Here is an 18,631-nt window from a genome sequence, read left to right on the forward strand (position 1 = left end):
CACACACAATCCCTTGTTCTTGGCTGTTAATAGGGCACCAGAACCACCTGATCAAAGTGAAAATCCGCAATGCAGCGTCGCACCCTCATAAAAGCCCGCAAAAGTTTAAACTTACCTCGAGGGTTTGTTACCCCTGCCTTCATCCACGTCTCTTGGAATGGGGGCTCTTAGACCAATTCTTTCACAAATCCCTAATAAAAGAAACGGCATGTTTTAAGGTCTGAAGATCTGGGTGGCCAGGACACGAGATCTTCTGAAATCGAGGGGTGTACCGTTCTTTTAACTGCGCAGAATGAACTCTGGACTTCCTCTCTGCTGGCTCCTTTCCAAATTTTCTGCATGCATGTTGATCCACAGTCCATGATTCCGTTTTTGCAAACTCAAGAACACAAAACTACTTTTGTGAACACAATCAACGGATCTGAAAAAAACTAAAAGAAAAATAAATTACTATACAAAGTACTTTTAAGCACGGCGGCACAGTGGTTAGCGCTTGTGCAGCACAGTTCATGTCATGGGTTCAAAATCCAGCTACAGGACTTCCTGTGCGGAGTTTGTATGTTCTCCCCGTGCTTGCGTGGGTTTCCTCCGGGCACTCCGGTTTCCTCCCACGTTCCAAAAACATGCATTTCAGGTGAATTGGCCGGTCCAAATTGTCCCTAGGTGAGAATGAGCGAGTGAGTTGTCTGTCCCTGTGTGCCCTGCGATTGGATGGTAACCAGTTCAGGGTGTCCACTGCCCGGAGATGGCTGGGATGGGCTCCAGCCCCCCCGCGACCCTAATGAGGATAAGCGGTACGTCTAATGAGATGAGAAGTACTTTTAAATGTCATTAGCTGTTAAATGGCACAACTTTTATTTTACTACTATTCATAGTTAAAGAGATAAGAGGACTTTAAAACTTTAGGAACACAATGTAAATCACCTAATACTTTGTCATTCAGTCATTTTGGTATTTTGTTGTATATTTTGGATGATTCGAAACCTATGTGTGTCTTGTGTCCCACAGATGTCAGGGAAGAATTCCTGCCTGCTGTCTGGAAGGAACCAGAGTTTCCTGACATTAAAAATGAGGAGGAGGATGTGGAACCTGTTTGTGTGAAAGAGGAGGGACATTTCACAGAGTTGCCGGTGACTGAGACCTGTTTAACTCCTGGGAGTCAGGTAAAAGATGAAGAAAACTGGCAGGAGCCTCCAAGCAGCAGCTCCCATCATTACGTGAAAATTGATGACGAGGACACGTTCGACTCTGCACACACTGATGGCGACGAACAGTCAGAAGGTGATAAAACATGTTCTCAGTGTGGGAAAACGTTTCAATTCAAGTATCGTTTGAAGTTGCATATGGTAGTTCACACTGGTAAGAAGCCTTTTTCATGCTCATTTTGTGGCCAAAACTTCAACTGGAAGCATGTCTTAAAAAATCACCTAAGAACTCACACTGGTGAGAAACCATTTGCCTGCCCAGTTTGCGGTCAAAAATTTAGCCAAAAAGCAAACTTCAAAAAACACACAATAACCCACACTGGTGAGAAGCCTTTTTCCTGCTCAATCTGTGGTGAAAGATTTCGCCTGAAGGCATACTTAAAAACTCACACAAGAACCCACACTGGCGAGAAGCCTTTTTCCTGCTCAGTTTGCGGTCAAAAATTCAGCCGGAAAGAACACTTAAGCAGACATGCAAGAATACACACTGGTGAGAAACCTTTTGCCTGCAAAGTTTGCGGTCAAAAATTCACCATTAAAGGAAACTTGAAAAAACACTCAACAATCCACACTGGGGAGAAGCCTTTTGCCTGCTCAATTTGTGGTGAAAAATTCAGACAAAAAACCTACCTAAAATTCCACACAAGAACCCACACTGCCGAGAAGCCTTTTTCCTGCTCCATTTGCGGTCAAAGATTCAGCTGGAAGCATGTCTTAAAAGACCACACAAGAACCCATACTGCAGAGAAGCCTTTTTCCTGCTTAGTATGCGGTCAAAAATTCAGCTGGAAGCACGTCTTAAAGAATCACTTAAGAACCCACACTGGAGAGAAACCGTTTTCCTGCACGGTTTGCGGTAAAACATTCAGCCAGAAGGCACTCTTAAAAAGACACGCATTAATCCACTCTGCTGAGAAGCCTTTTTCTTGCTCAGTTTGCGGTCAAAGATTCAGCCGTAAGCATGTCCTTGAAAACCATATAAAAACCCACACGGGTGAGAAGCCTTTTTCTTGCCTTTTTTGTGGTAAACAATTCAGCCAGAAAGCACATTTAAAAAGACACACAATTATTCACACTGTTGAGAAGCCTTTTTCCTGCTCAGCTTGTGGGACAAGATTCCCAAGTCAGGCCAGAGCTCAGGGTCACTCGTGTGCTGATGAAACTAGCATTGGTAACTCGGCTTGATATGCTTTCATTTCTTGTATTTACATTTGAAAGAAACTACAACTGATTGTACAGATTTGTGTACTCTTGATGTCAAGTCATATTTATTTGTATAGCCCTTAATCACATAAAATGTCTCAAAGGACTGCACAGGATTACAATTGAACCATCGTCTGATCTTAAACCAACATGCAGGAAAAGAAAAACTCAAAACTTCAGCATGAGGAAAAAAGAAACCTTGAGAAGGGGCCTCACAAGTGGTCATACCCCTTCCAAGATGACTAGGGTGGAATAGATTTAGCATTGGGTAACAGTACAAAAGAGAACGATAGGTAACTTGTTGAAATTTGTCTGGCAAGTGCATGACAGCAACGACGCCTCTTACATGTAACATAGTCCAAAAAGTCTATAACAGCAACGACGCAGCTTCCCATCTCGGCCGGCTGGTCGATGAAGGCGTTGACATGCTTAAAGTCCAGACGCTGGTCCGCTGACTCATCTCAAATCGTCTTTATCCCTCGTATCACCACCAGCCAGGCAGTCAGAAAAAGACAGGACAATAAGGACAATACAAAATATGAAGTAGGCATCAATCATAAGCTATTTAATAGAAGTGTGTCTTAAGTCTAAATTTAAAAACTTCCAATGAGGTTGCAGATCTTATCTCTGGAGGCAGAGCATTTCCAGACTCCGGGGCCCGAATGGAGAAGGCTCTTGAGCAATGTTCCCTTTAATTTTCCATGAGTCTGGGCATTCACACTAAGTCGGTGAGCAACGCTTCAAACAACAGTGAGCAACAGCAATCCCAAGTGTGGCAACTAAGTCATTATCAAACATGTCCTAAACTTGTCTTCAAGTTACATTGTGCTGAGTTTCCGGCAATGCAAAATGATTTTTCTCTTTTGAATGAATTGACTCATGAACTATTGCAAAGGTTGTACGGCCTACAAACGTCGTTTGTTCTTACAATTCTTTCACAAGATATCCATTTCTTTTTATTTCCTGATATATTTTGTCGCTTAATATTAACATTTTTGGGGGCTTATTGAGTCGGTTGTAAGATACGGAACTGTACTTAAACACATTTTTTAGTGGAAGTACAATGTTGGCAACAAGATTCACTTGATATAATTGGAAATTATTTGAACGCAACACAAACTTTATCTTCTTTTTTCCGTATTTTTTTCTACTTTTTTTTTCTAATTCCTTTAAAAAAAAAATTGTGTTTATTTTTTCCGAGCTGTTACTTTTTTCTTTTTGTCCTCTATTTACTTTTTTAACTTTTTTCTCTTCCTTTTGTTTCTTTTTTTTTCTCAGCTTTTCACTACTTTTTCATTTTGGTATTTTTTTCTTTTTTGTTCTATCCCCCCTTCCTTTAAGTCATTTTGTGCATAATTTTACATAATATTTGGTCATGTTGGGATGAAAGAAGCAAAAACAACCTGAAGAGCCGTTTAAGACCCGAAAGAGCCGGTTCCTTTTAGTGAGCCGAGCCGAAGAAGCCGGTTCCCGACAAACTCTACTAACTTTACTCGACTTCAAAATACCGCATTTAGGACACAACGTCAGGGGAACCCGTGTATTTTTACCTTCATGCACTGTAACTTTGACTTAAGTCGCTTCTAAATTAGTAATTTTGAGCCCTCATTTTTGTGCGTTGGCTAGATTTTTTTTGTGCGCAGAGAATGGGTGAGCAGTGCGCAATTGCGCACGCGCGCAGCTTAGAGGCAACACTGCTCTTGAGCCTGCAGACTTCTTCTTGGCTCTCTGAGTCACAAGTAGACCGGCATTTTCCTAGCAGAGGCTCCGTGCAGGAACATAGGGGGAAACCAAATCTGCGAGATAAGAAGGGCGCAAGTCCATGCCAACATTTGTATGTTCGTAAAAGAACCTTAAAGTCAGATCATAAGCGAACTGGAAGCCAGAACTGGTGAGCTAATAGGAGTAGTATGGTAAAACTTTCTTGTTTTAGTCAACAGTCTTGCTCCTGCATTTCGAACCAGCTGCAAACTTTTGATGCTAGACATCGGGAGACCAGAAAGCAATACATTACAGTAATCAAGCTGAGAAGTAATAAACGCATGAATGAAAACCTCTGCATCTGATTGGGACAGCATCGAACGAATCTTCGCAATATTACTGAGGTAGTAGAAAGCTATTCTAGTAATATTTTTCACGTGTGACTGAAACGACTTAGGATCAAATATAACACCAAAATTTTCAACAAAGTCACTATGGGTGATATTACAAGTGTCTAGGTTCAGGCAGTGTTTGAAAAAACTCACGACAATGAGCCGGATCTATCTTTGAATCTCAGTAAGGCAGGCCTCCAGATTTTTACAGAAGTCATGTATGATGCGGCAGGGGTAAACCAGCGAAAGCTGTCGGGCGCCAGTCTTTCGTCCAAGGCGATCATTAATAATAATATTCGCCGAGTTGGAATTTCCCCTTTCTCTTAGCTTGATGTGTTCCTTATGCAAGCAGACTCCACAACAGGCCAATAACTCTGAAGCCGCTGCTGCCGAACATAGCTAGTCCCCAACGCCAGATCTTTTACCAATGAAACGGAGCTACTACTCGTGAAAAACCGCTAAATTTGTGACCCTGGTATTTTAATCATTACAGAGAACTTGCAGAAATAACAGTTACCCGTCACTAACGTCTCTTAATCGCTTTCTTACACTGAAAGGAGTAGCCCTCTTTACTATAATGTCAATAAAATACATTTATTTAAGTGCCATTTTTTATATTTGTAGATTTTTAGTTGTCATTTTGTTAGTGTTATACTCTCAGTCGGTAATGATGTCATCTCGTGGTAAGTTTGCCTGTTGAAGTTATCCCCAAAATTTAAAAAAAAGCTCAGAAATGCACTTCTTGTAAATTCAAAAATCGCATCGAAATTGCAATAGAGGTCTGAAAAATCGCATTTTTATTTTTTTTTTAACCGTGCAGCCCTAGTAACTTCTACAATATCAATTTATCATGTTCAACTATTGATCTTCTGAAGTACTTTCTGTATGTCTACTGTTTTTATTTTTGCCTAACTATCCTGACATTCTTTTAATTTTGGCTTTCTCTTTTAAGTTTTTATTACGTGTCTATCCTGGAGTGCCACGTCTAATCTCTTTGGAAACAATGTTCTCCGTGTTTTTATCAATGACAATAAAGACAATTCTAATTGTGTCAAGTTATGTTTATTTGTGACGCATTTAATCCCAAAGATTCTCAAAGGGCTGCAGAGACCACAGATTATTGCAAACCACAGACTACTATGACACCATCCCCTGATCTAAAACCTACATGAGGGAAAATAATACACAGATATTGTCAACACAAAATTAGGTTATCCATATGCTATCGAATCGAAGTGTGCTTTAAGCTTAGATTGAAACATTTCCACTGAGGTTGCAGATCAAATCTCAGGGGGAAGAGTATTCCACAGCACCGGGGCCCGGATGGAGAAACGCTCTGAAACCTGCGGATCTCTTCTTGGCTCTTGGGATCACTAGTAGACCAGCGTTTTCAGAGAGAGAGTTTTCCGGACTGGAACATAGGGCGAAATTAAATCTGAAAGATATGAGGGAGCAAGTCCATGCATGATTTTGTATACTACCAGCTGAACCTTAAAATCACATCTTAGGCTAACAGGGAGCCAATGCAGGTTAGCTAAAATCGGGGTCAGGTGATCAAACGTTCTTGTCTTAGTTAAAAGCCTCGCTGCAGCATTTTGTACCAGCTGAAGGCTCTTGATTTTGGACTTCGGGAGACCGGAGAGTAGGGCATTACAGTCATCGAGACGGGAGGTAACAAACGCGTGACTTATAATCTCCGCATCCGACTGAGACAGCATAGGATGAATTTTAGCAATGTTGCGAAGATGGAAGAAAGCTGTTGTAGTAATATTCTTCACGTGTGTTTGAAGGGACAGATCAGGGTCAAATATGACACATTTTTAACTGAGTCACTCTGGGTGATATTACATTTGTCACTGTTCAGAGCCGTTTTTTAGAACAAGTCACGGCATTTAGATGGACCAACAACTAGCATTTCGGTCTTTTCAGGGTTAAGGCGCAAGAAGTTGAGTGACATTCATTCTTTTATCTCGGTGAGGCAGGCCTCCAAATTTCCACAGTTTAGCGTGGCAGATTCCTCCATCGCAAGATAGAGTTAAGTGTCGTCTGCGTAGCAATGAAAACTTATACTTGCAAATAATAATATCACCCAATGGAAGCATGTAAATGCTGAAAAGAAGGGGGCCAAGTACAGAACCCTGCGGAACACCACAGGTAACAGTAAAGGGCTCTGATGTGATATCACCTTATTTAACACAGTGCGTCCTATCTGAGAGGTAGGATCTGAACCATAAAAGGACGGTTCCTGAGAGACCAATCCATGTTTCCAACCGTTCTTGTGAGATACTAAGGTTCAGCAGCAGCAAGAGTGATGAAGCGCCGGAATCCATTGCCAGTAGAAGATCATTGGTTACCTTAATCAGGGCTGTCTCAGTAGAGTGGTTAGCCCTGAATCCTGATTGCATAGATTCGAAAAGATTGTTCTCAGATATAAAATCTTTCAGCTGCTTTGCCACCACTTTTTCAAGTACTTTAGAAAGAAACGGTAGGTTTGACACAGGGTTATAATTACATAAGCTTTCTGAAACAAGGTTGGGTCGTTTCGGTGTAGGTTTAATAACAGCGGACTTAAAAGCCACTGGAACTACACCTGAGGAGAGTGTTACGTTTATAATATTTAAAGCTTTTTCAACAAAATAGATTCCACGATAACACAAACAGTAAATTGATTTCTTCCGTTAAAACAGGATTACATTGAAGAATTGTGGTGGAAACGTACATTTCATTTTCCCGTATTCATTATTGTCTGAATAGCCACAAAATTTGTAGTCCAGCTAACTGGATGTTGTAGTTCTCTTAGCAAGAGACCAGAGCATGAAGAAGAAACATTAAAAAAAAAAAATCTCAAATCATTCAAAATGATTTATTTTATTGAATACTGCATCATTACAAACACACAAACAAACAAATCTTGCATGAAACAGTTTAACAATACAAAATTACCGTTTTAAAGGGAAAAGAAAGCCTTGCAGAATTACAAAAAAAAATTGAAGAAATAAAGTGAACACAAAATAATAATAATGACATGTTTAACTCAACAAAGGGCAGATTCTTATTTAAGGCCAAAAAACCAACTGGTTGAAAAAAAAGTGGGTTTTTGATATTTTCTGTGGGGAAGTTATTTTGCTATGCATCAAATGAGATTGTTTGCTGAAATCTTAATGGGATGGAACGCCAGCAATCTACTGGTTTTGTTTGATGAAAATAACATTTGTTGCAGTGTCTTTTCCTTTAACCTTAATAAAGTAGAACCAGTGTCTGAAACTCATGACAAAAAGTTAGCGGACACCAGGGCAGACAACTCTATTTTTCACAACTTGAAACACAATAAGACGTCTCATCGCAAAAACAAAAAACAAAAACATTGATGCAAAGTATTAAGGATTGACAATCAGAATATATAACAGAACAACACTTGAAATTTAAGGTTATTATAAATCTACCTATAACATTCATTGCAAGGATATGACATCGCTATTTTCCATCTACAATCAGTGTGTACCTGTATTTACTCATCTTCAGTTAGGCAATTTTTGCATTGCGTTGACTGCTACAAGCCACGTAAACTTCTCTTTCCAAGATTCTTTTTAATGTACGTTTACGTTTTGTAGCGTCATCAATTTTGTGAGCTTCTTTTGAATCTTTCTTCTGGGGCTTATCGAATTTTCTTGTGTTCTCTGTGCGTCTACTTAGGAAAATGATATGCGAATGCACGACCTTATAACGCTCGGGAAAGTCCGGAAGCACGAAGTTATTCGATGCAGGCTTCTGATCGGCTGCCGAGTACGCAAATTGCCAAGCGAACCAAAATTCCGAAATTTCGATATCGGAATAAAGCAAACGTTTGATTTGAAAAAAAAAAAATCGTAAAAGATGCACACCCCAGGCATCTGGGCATATGTTATTTCAGACACTGGTAGAACTTAATAAAGATTCAACTTACTCCATTCCATTTGAGATATGTCGAGTTATACAGGTTTGGCTTCTATATGGCATTCATCTCATCTCATCTCATTAGCTACACCGCTTATCCTCAGTAGGGTCGCGGGGGTGCTGGAGCCCATCCCAGCAATCAGACAAATGGCCTAGATCAGAATTCTGCAACCCAAATTAAAGGGACTATAGGGAATGTAGGAAAAACCACCATTGGGCATGAAAAAACACTATAGGGCATTTTAACCCTGGTTACACCATAGGTACGTCTATACAATAAAACAGTCTTCCTTTTCAGTATTCTTACTCAAAAAGAAATGAAGGGAAAAAAGAGCTAATTTGAGCACATGTCACATATTGAAAAACAATGTTGGCAATTTATTTTTCCTCCTTTCATTTCAGGAACAAGGTCGCAGTCAAGTTAAGAGAATGAACGAATGAAACTTGATTTTGCACGCGTTAAGAACAAAAAACTACCGTAAATTCCGGACTATGGAGCGCACCTGATTATAAGCCGCACCCACCACATTTTAAGAGGAAAACCGATTTTGTACATACACAAGCCGCCCCTGTATATAAGCCGCATGCGCCCACATTTAAACATGTAACACAAACACAAAATTAACCCAAACCCGACTTCAAGTCCCGCGATTGAAACTAAATGTCCTTCATTAAAGTCCACAGTCCAAAAATCAAAGCCGGCAAAATGAACGGAAAATGATACCGGTACTTAAGGTTTGATGCAGACCTGCAGAGTCCGGGTCCCGTTGAAAGTAATCCAAGGAAAAAAGTGTATATTTCCAAAGGTAAGGGTGGGAAAAATATATCAGATGAACACATTTACTCACGCAACTCCTTTTTCTTTAACCAACCTTTTACCCCCTCTTCTTTCCTTGTCTGTCCCTCACCTTTAGCGGTCCCCACTTAAACTCGGCACCCCGCGTTTGTTCCGCCCCTCATTTTTTCGTTCACCCGTGCAAAACATATCAGAAAAGGGGCCAAAATAAATACAAATAAATACATTACAAAAATATACAGTTGCAAATACATATTATACATGGGTTACACATATTTACAAAGAAAGACGGTACACCGAGAGAGTTTTCAAAGCTTTGATAATAATAATATAGCTTTGACAGGGCAGTTAATGGTAGCAACACTCGAGCGCCGCTAGCGGTCGTTAGAAAAATTACATAAATTGGCCGCATCACTGAATAAGCCGCAGGGTTGAAAGTTAGGGAAAAAAGTAGCGGCTTATAGTCCGGAATTTACGGTACAAGTCATGTGTACTGTTACCCAATGCTAAATCTATTCCACCCTGGTCATCCTGGGAGGGGGATTACCAATTGTGAGGCCCCTTCTCAAGGTTTCGTACTTTCCTCGAGCTGAGGTTTTGGGAGATTTTCCTTGCCCGCATGTGGGTTAAAGATCAGGGGATGGTGTTGTTAAATAAATGGGACTTAACTTGACAAACACCTCACGAAAGTACATAATTACATTCTGTGGATGCACAGTCCTCATCAACGCCACCATCGCTATTTTCAATGTTATCTTATATCTTATACATTTTGTTTACAATATGTTAACCCATTTTGTAACAATGACAATAAAGGTATATTCTATTCTATCATTGTCTCCATACATTTTCAGCGTACTATATAATAAGAGAATCTATTACAATAACAATAATTATAATAATAAGGGACAAAAAGATAATCGAATCTTAAAAACAAGGGGTGAAAGGAAAATATCAAGTTCATCTCTAGTCCCCTAAAAATTAGACACTCTAATAATCACAATTTAAAAACAAAATCAATCAACAAATGAACTCATGACATTTTAATTTTAAGTCAAATGTAAATGTATGAAGTGGGTGAATTGCGTACCGTTGAAGATAAATCTCAATCTTCAAAGAGGATCACAAAATCACAATGTCGTACAAAATAATAAAATCAGCATAAGTCATCGCGCCTCCATCACAGGTCAACAAAAAGGACATCGTAGATTAATTTCATCACAATCAGATTTCAAATAATTTTGTGAAGAGATCAAATTGCTTAAGTCAACTCACAAAATTATAACATATTTACAAGTGTACACAAGAGATGGTTGAGAAGTTCTTCAGAAGAAAAGTCAATAGTGGAAAATACTGAATATATACGGTAGTAATTGCTGTTATAATTCATCATTTCTATTATTCAATACAGACGCTCCCTTACTGACGACCATTCGAGTTACGAAAAGCGGTAGATACGGAAGTTTCTTCCGGGATATCGAAAAATACTTGGACATTAATGTAAGTTAGGTTTTGGAAATGTGTGCACCTTTTCCGAGTACAGGACAGTACTGTAGTGCTTCTTTCCGCCACTACCGGCATGTGGCGCTGTGAGAGGTCACCCAGCATCCACCCTGAAGAAGAAATCCAGCTTCCCCTTCCGAGTTCGTTCGTAAAAATACTTCTGTATACTGTATCTCCAGTGCACTAACAACTTTGACATTTTTATTGTTTAATATCTCGTGCATCCATTTAACATGGTTGGTGTAAAGTGTAAAGGCGAGCCGTTTCATTTGAAAGAGGAATATGGAAGCTTGATGCGGTTGAGAAAATGGTTGCATCGCTTTTTTTCGGCAACTTTCTACCACGGAGGAGGAAGTCGCCTAACTCTTGAAGCAAGACTCCCAAAAGTAAGTTAAACTCAACTGGATCTTTGTAGAGCATGCCATTTTATTAAATGTTTATTTTTAAGTACACAACCATACAGGTTCCTTATACAAGCCTTAAACATACGTATATAAACCTTAAACATACTTTCCATACAAAATATAGCACTGAAGAAACGACAAATTCAACTTACTAACGATCTCATTCGTAACTAGGGCAGCGTCTGTAAAAGCAAACAAGCTCCAACACACGTGCATTCGATAAAACAATTTCAAAACTGGCACAATAATAAAACAGGCTAAGAGATATTGCCGTCATCAAGTACACAGTAGCAGCTGTGATTTTTTTTCAAAATACGTTCTATTTGTTTTTTGATTTTTTTTATGCTAAAGTTATATCCCCCAATTGGGAGACGGCTAGAGTCAAGAACACACTCACATTCCCCAAACATTAATTCCACTAGCTCTTTCCAAACACAGAAGATTACACAACGGGATGAGTTACTATGCCATTAAAACCATCAACAGCACACACTGGTTTACCCCCTCCGCATCATATGGTCCAATCCCACCTCGGCTCCCCGCTGGCCCAAACAAGCCAGCCGGGAAGCCCAGCTTAGCCTGCGTCGAAATCAGTCATTCTTAACTATCCTTCGCCAATCACATCTATTCTTAGCACACTCTTGCATGCATCAAATTAACCAATCTCACATCCGAAGCAAAGTTTCACCCCATCCATCCAATCATAAGTGGGCCTTCCTCTCATTCCATTACCCATTTGAATTAAAATACTAATTAAAATATATTCTCACCATCACACTTGTGATCTTGAGCTTTAACCTGCCTTGAAAATTTTTGGCCGCAAACTGAACACGAAAAAGGTATTTTATCAGTGTGGGTTCCTGTGTGGATTTTTAAGTTGGATTTCTGGGTAAATTTTTGACCACAAACTGAGCAAGCAAAAGGCTTTTCACCTGTGTGGATTCTTGTGTGGCTTTCCAAATTTCCTTTTTGGCTGAATTTTTTACCACATACCAAGCAGGCAAAGGGTTTTTCACCAGTGTGGGTTCTCGTGTGGATTTTTAAAGACCCACTTTCCGTGAATTTCTGATCACAAACTGAGCAGGCAAAAGGTTTATCACCAGTGTGAGTTCTTGTGTGGATTTTTAAGCTTCCTTTTTGAGTGAATTTTTGACCGCAAACTGAGCAGGCAAATGGTTTTTCACCAGTGTGAATTCTTACATGGATTTTTAAGATCCAACTCTCAGTAAATTTTTGACCACAAACTGAACAACCAAAGGGTTTTTCGCCCGTGTGGGTTCTTGTGTGGCTCTTCAAATGTCCTTTTTGTCTGAATTTTTGACCACAAACTGAGCAGGCAAAATGTTTCTCACCAGTGTGGGTTCTTATGTGTATTTTTAAGCATGATTTATTGGAGAACTTCTGACCACAAACTGAGCAGGCAAAGGGTTGTTGACCAGTGTGGTTTCTTGTGTGTTTATTTAGGTTTGATTTCAAGCCAAACATTTGACCACAATCTGAGCAGGAATAGGGTTTCTCCCCAGTGTGGGCTCTTGTGTGTCTTTTCAACCTTTCTTTTTGGCTGAATTTTTCACCACAAACTGAGCAGGTAAATACTTTTTCTCCAGTGTCATCACCCTCCGACTGTTTCTCGCCATCATTGTGTGTTGAGTCGCACGTGTCGTCATCATCCGTTATCCCGGAGCTTCTGCTCGGAGACACCGTCTCCTTGTTCTTTTCATGTTGATCTTCGGAGGTTAAACAGGCCCCAGTCGCCGGAAACCCTCTCAAATCTTCCTCCTCCTCTTTAATGTCAACAGACTCCAAATCCTCCTCCTCCTTTTTGACGTTATCAAACTCCAAAACGTCCTCTTCCTTTTTAATATCCAGCGTTTCTAAAAACTGCTCTTCCTCCTTTTTAACGCCGGGCAACTTTGTCTCCTGTTGCCAAGGAAGAAGTTTCTCTTCACTGACATCTGCAGGACACAAGACACACATGAATTTATATAATGTTTAAACACTTGGCGTTGGGCTCAGGAGGTAGAGCGCTCGTCTTGGGATCAAGAGATCGCAGTTCGAATCCCGGCTCCTCTGTGTTACATGTCGAAGTGTCCTTGGGTAAGACACTGAACCCCTAATACCCCCAATATGCAGGTTAGCGCCTGACATGGCTGCACGGCCGCTATTGGGAAATGTGGAGCACACTGTAAAGCGCTTTGGGAAGTCTTGACTTGAAAAGCGCTATAGAAATGCAGATCATTTCATTTCACACAAAAAAAAGTTTTTTTCTAAGGCAAATCCTAAGAAAACAAAAATCCTATCAGCATATCTGCAAAGATATATAATTTAATAAATATTCACCCCAAAAACAATGTTTACAGAAATATGGACATTGTTTCTGTTAAGTCTTATTTTTTGCCTAAAAACCGTTGATATCACGTTTCTCCTGGAGTGTGAGAGAGCTAATAAAGATATTGATACGCTATTGACTAAAGTGATCAGGCAGAAATGCAAATGTATAGTTTTTAGTAGATGGTAGTGTGCCCGCTTTGAGACTGGGAGGTCGCTGGTTAGCGCCTCGGCCGAGACATACCTAATTGGTATAATGGCGGCGCCCTCTGTTGGCTGCGGCTGCATCGACTCGCTACAACGGGTCAGGTGTATCGACATTTCGTTCTGTGTACATTGTTACAAAGAATGACAATACAAAGGAAATTATTATTATTATTGTATTTAGAATCCGCTGCGCAGCGGGGAGGAGAGAATGGTATCTCCCTTCGGGCTATACCAAAGACCTCTCTCCCCCCGTTTGCAGACAGCGAACGAGTTTTATTCAGCTTCGCGCATGCGTAGAAATTACCGTAAATTCCGGACTATAAGCCGCTACTTTTTTCCCACATGTTCCGCCCTGCGGCTTATTCAGTGAAGCGGCCAATTTATGTCATTTTTCTGACGGCTACCAGCGGCCCTGGAGTACATAAGGTAAGATTAAGACCAGCAGAATATGTGCGCCGAGGAAGACTGCAACCTCTAAGATTATGCATACATTGCCTGTACAATAAAGGTACTCTCCGATAATTAGGAAGACGCCTTTGATGGCGATAATTACGAGGAGGAAGTTGAGGACGATTTACTGTTAATTTCACAATTACGGGATGCTTTTTTTAACACGCACGTTTGATGCATTGCAAGCGTGATCCTACTAGCGTGGTAGTATCTTTCACAGGCACGGTTTGGGATGAAAGTTATATAAATAATATTAAAGCTTTGAAAACTCTCTCGGTGTACCGTCTTTCTTCGTAAATATGTGTAACCATGTATAATATGTATTTGCAACTGTATATTTTTGTAATGAATTTATTTTAGAGACTTATTTTGTTATGTGTTCTGCGGGCGAATCAAAAAGAAGGGGCGAAGCAAACGCGGGCTGATGGGAAGTGGGGTAAAGCTGAGTTATCGGTAGATCTGTTTGTTGTCGCAGCGGACAATAGTGGATATATATTTTTCCCACCCTTAACGTTGGAAAGACATTTTTTTTCCTTGGATTACTTTCAACGGGACCAGGACTTTACAAGTCTGCATCATACGTTAAATACGGGTATCATTTCCCATTCATGATGCTGACTGTGGTATTAGGATTGTGTACTATCTACTGAGTTACAATTGAGGATGAATAACGAAGATAGATCAATAACCCTTAAAAACCCTAAAAACCCCCAGTTACAATTGAGGAACCTACAGCATGGTCTGAATTAAGCTAGTGATAGTGTCACATGTTTTAATGCGGGCGCACGCGGCTTATATACAGGTGCAGCTTGTGTAAGTACAAAAGTGGCAATTCACCTAAGAAGTGGTGGGTGCGGCTTATAATCAGGTGTGCTCCATAGTCCGGATTTTACGGTATCAATCGTCACAAATACATCTTTTCCATACATACAGCGAAAAAAATAACTGAAGTAAATGTGTGTATTAAAATCAGAGTATGTGTGTGTATTTTAATGATTACTCATACATTCGAAATGGAAAAATAGTAAATACAAATAAGAAAAAACTAAATTAAATGAGAGTTAATTTCATCAGGATTATTTGTAACATGGAACACAGAGAAATACACAATTAACTAAATATGATCTACTTTACAAGTGCTACACGAAATCACGTTGTCATGTACACTAAGTTATTATCAATGACAACAAAGGCGATTCGACAAAAGCCCTCTCATTGAGAGAGAGAGAGAGAGAGAGAGAGAGAGAGAGAGAGAGAGAGAGAGAGAGAGAGAGAGAGAGAGAGAGAGAATTTCAGAAAAGACACACAGTAATAAAAATAGGGTAATATGCAAATGTGGGGGTCAGGTTTAATGTGGGCTTTTACTCCTCCGAGTGGAGTTAAAGAGCCTCGTGGCATGAGGAAGAAAAACTCTTATTGCCAATTATTATTTGACAATTCCTTGAAATAGTTTTGTATAAGGAACAGATTTTCACTACTTTTTCATTTTGGTATGTTTTTTTTTTGCCTTTAAGTCACTTTGTGCATAATTTTACATAATATTTGGTCGTGCATGGATGAAAGAAGCAAAAACAACCTGAAGAGCTTAGGACCCGAAAGAGCCGGTTCCTTTTAGTGAGCTGAGCCGAAGAAGCCGGTTCTCGAAAAACTCTACTGACTTTACTCAACTTCGTTCTACTTCCACCTTGACTTTCAAATACCGCATTTAGAACACAACGTCAGGGGAACCCCTGTATTTTTACCCTCATGCACACTGTAACTTTGACTTATTTCGCTTTTTAATTAACAATTTCGAGCCCTGATTTTTTCTGCGGAAAAGCTCTGGGTAGTGCGCGATTGCGCACACGCGCAGCTTAGGGAGCTACTGGAAACTTAACTGCTCATTGTTACATGTCAAAGTCAAATAATGAAAATAACTTCACATGATGGGGCAGCACGGCGGCGCAGTGGTTTGCGCGTGTGCGGCACAGTTCTGAGGTCATGAGATCGAACCTCCTGTGTGGAGTTTGCATGTTCTCCCTGTGCTTGCGTGGGTTGCCTCCGGGCACTCTGGTTTCCTCCCACATTCCAAAAACATGCATGTCAGGTGAATTGGCCAGTCCAAATTGTCCCTAGCTGTGAATGAGCGAGCGAGTTCAGGGTGTCCCCTGCTCACTGCCCAAAGATGGCTGAGGATAAGCGGTGCAGCTAATGAGATGAGACGTGGGCAGCACGGCGGCGCAGTGGTTAGCGCATGTGCGGCACAGTTCATGTCTTGGGAACCTCCTGCGTGGGTTCAAATCCAGCTCCAGACTTCCTGTGCAGAGTTTGTATGTTCTCCCCGTGCTTGCGTGGGTTTCCTCCGGGCACTCCGGTTTCCTCCCACGTTCCAAAAACATGCATTTCAGGTGAATTGGCCGGTCCAAATTGTCCCTAGGTGTGAATGGGCGAGTGAGTTGTCTGTCCCCGTGTGCCCTGCGATTGGCTGGCAACCAGTTCAGGGTGTCCCCTGCCCACTGCCTGATGATTGCTGGGATTGGCTCCAGCACCCCCGCGACCCTACTGAGGTGCAGCTGATGAGTGAGATGAGACTTCACATGATTGGAATAAAGCATAAAACGAAAGTCGCTAAGGGATTAACTGGGAATCATGAAAATATGAGCTAGAAATCTTCTAAACCCAGAAAAAAGATGAGTTCATATCTATTATAACCACCCTAGCTAGTAAAGAGTTTAACAACAGAAGAAAAAGAAGAATACTCTCTCGCACAATGTGAACTTGATGAGTTATATCGCCAAAAAGCAAAAGAAGCCTTCATTAGATCACGTGCCAAGTGAAAAATGAAATGATCTGCATTTCTATAGCGCTTTTCAATGTTTACTGAATGCAGGTACGTGGGAAAGTTATGTTCATTGTTATTATTGAAGTTTCACTATTAATGTGATCGTATGTTCTCCGCTTGCCGTGGCTTCAGTAAATTTGTATGCGCTAAAGATAATTGCAGTCGTAAACAGATGCCCCTGACTTTTGTATTGTTTTGTTTACTGAATGCAGGTACGTGAGAAAGTTATGTTCATTGTTATTATTGAAGTTTCACTATGAATGTGCTCGTATGTTCTCTGCTTGCCGTGGCTTCAGTGAATTTGTATGCGCTGAAGATAATTGACGTCGTGAACAGATGCCCCTGACTTTTGTATTGTTTTGTTTACTGAATGCAGGCAATAAACCGAGTGACTGTGAAACCTTGTGTCGTGCATGAAAGAGGGCCGTTACAGGAGGATTAAAAGACTTGATTTTGGTAGTTTAAATTGTTTATTTAAAATAAATTTGGTGCTCGACTTGATACAAAATCCTGACTGTATATGGTACATCCTTCCCTACGGGGATGAATAAAGTATCTATCTATCTATCTATCTAACAGCCGCGTCAAGAATATGAAATAGAAAAGTAAAACACGGACACGTATACATAACATACATAAAAATGTATTTTGTGAGTGTAACATTGTAAAAGTAAAATGCCAAAGATGTTATGAAAATGACCACTACTGATGGGGCGGCAGTAGCTCAGGAGGTAGAGCGCTCGTCTTGGGATCAAGGGATACCGGTTCGAATCCCGGCTCGTCCGTGTTACATTTCGAAGTGTCCTTGGGCAAGATACTGAACCCCTAATACCCTCAATAAGCTGGTTAGCGCCTTACATGGCTGCAAGGCCGCGATTGGGAAATGTGGAGCATATTATAAAGCGCTTTGGGAAGTCATTGACTTGAAAAGCGCTATATAAATGCAGATCATTTCATTTAATTTCACCAACCTTCTCCTTCCATCACGACTTGTAGCTGCTTGCTAATGCTAACTTGAGTTAGCCGTCGATCTTCTCGCTCGGTCTCTTCTTGAAACTCGTCTTTGAAACGTCTTTTCCCTCTGGAGAACATTTTAGACACCTTTAAAGCTCACAAAAAAACTCATTTACAGAGTTAAATGCAGGTAAATTGAGTTCTATTTTCACAGTTAGAGCGGAACGCCTCCTAGACGAAGCAAGCTGTGAGTGACCCGGAAGGACTAAGAAGATGGGCGGAGCTACGACTAACTCATTTTGTCTTACAAAAGAGCTTTTCATTTCTGTTTAAAGTGTTATTTTAGAATGTTGGATACTGATTTTGCAACAGTTTTCCGACATGGAATTTAGACAGAATTGCAAAAGATATTACCCGGATTTTAGCTAACCTGCATTGGCTCCCTGTTAGTTTAAGATCAGGGTTGGGTAGGGTTACTTTAACTGGATTACTTTCAATTACTTTTGGATGACTCCAATACGAAATATGCTAATAAAAGACAAAATAAACTAAATATGAATAGAATGATGACTCACAACACGTGTTAAGCTTTCTCTCCTGGCTTTGATCACTTTGATCTCCGGCAAAACGAACATAAAATGCGACAGAAACAAAATGAAAATAAATCCAAACGGCTTCCCAACATCATTTTGCCGTTCCGTGTATTCTGTTACTCCCCAAGCCTGCACAAAATG

The 18,631-nt window shown here is 40.4% G+C and overlaps 2 protein-coding genes across 2 annotated transcripts; one reads left to right on the forward strand and one right to left on the reverse strand.

Moving 5' to 3' along the window:
• The first annotated feature begins 986 nt into the window (after positions 1–986).
• LOC148376886 (uncharacterized) lies at positions 987–3,270 on the forward strand. The gene has a single exon (XM_088353338.1). The coding sequence runs from the start codon at positions 987–989 to the stop codon at positions 2,388–2,390; it is 1,404 nt and encodes a 467-aa protein (XP_088209464.1). The 3' UTR covers positions 2,391–3,270.
• An 8,152-nt stretch (positions 3,271–11,422) lies between these two features.
• Positions 11,423–18,035, reverse strand: LOC148376887 (uncharacterized). The gene is made up of 2 exons (XM_088353475.1): positions 17,915–18,035; positions 11,423–13,092 (listed from the first exon to the last, which is right to left on the reverse strand). The coding sequence occupies exons 1-2, from the start codon at positions 18,033–18,035 to the stop codon at positions 11,891–11,893; spliced, it is 1,323 nt and encodes a 440-aa protein (XP_088209601.1). The 3' UTR covers positions 11,423–11,890.
• Positions 18,036–18,631: the final 596 nt, after the last annotated feature.

The sequence above is a fragment of the Urocampus carinirostris genome, chromosome 1 (assembly GCF_059441175.1).
Source record: "Urocampus carinirostris isolate Australia breed hairy pipefish chromosome 1, RoL_Ucar_1.0, whole genome shotgun sequence".
Lineage (NCBI taxonomy): Eukaryota > Metazoa > Chordata > Actinopteri > Syngnathiformes > Syngnathidae > Urocampus > Urocampus carinirostris.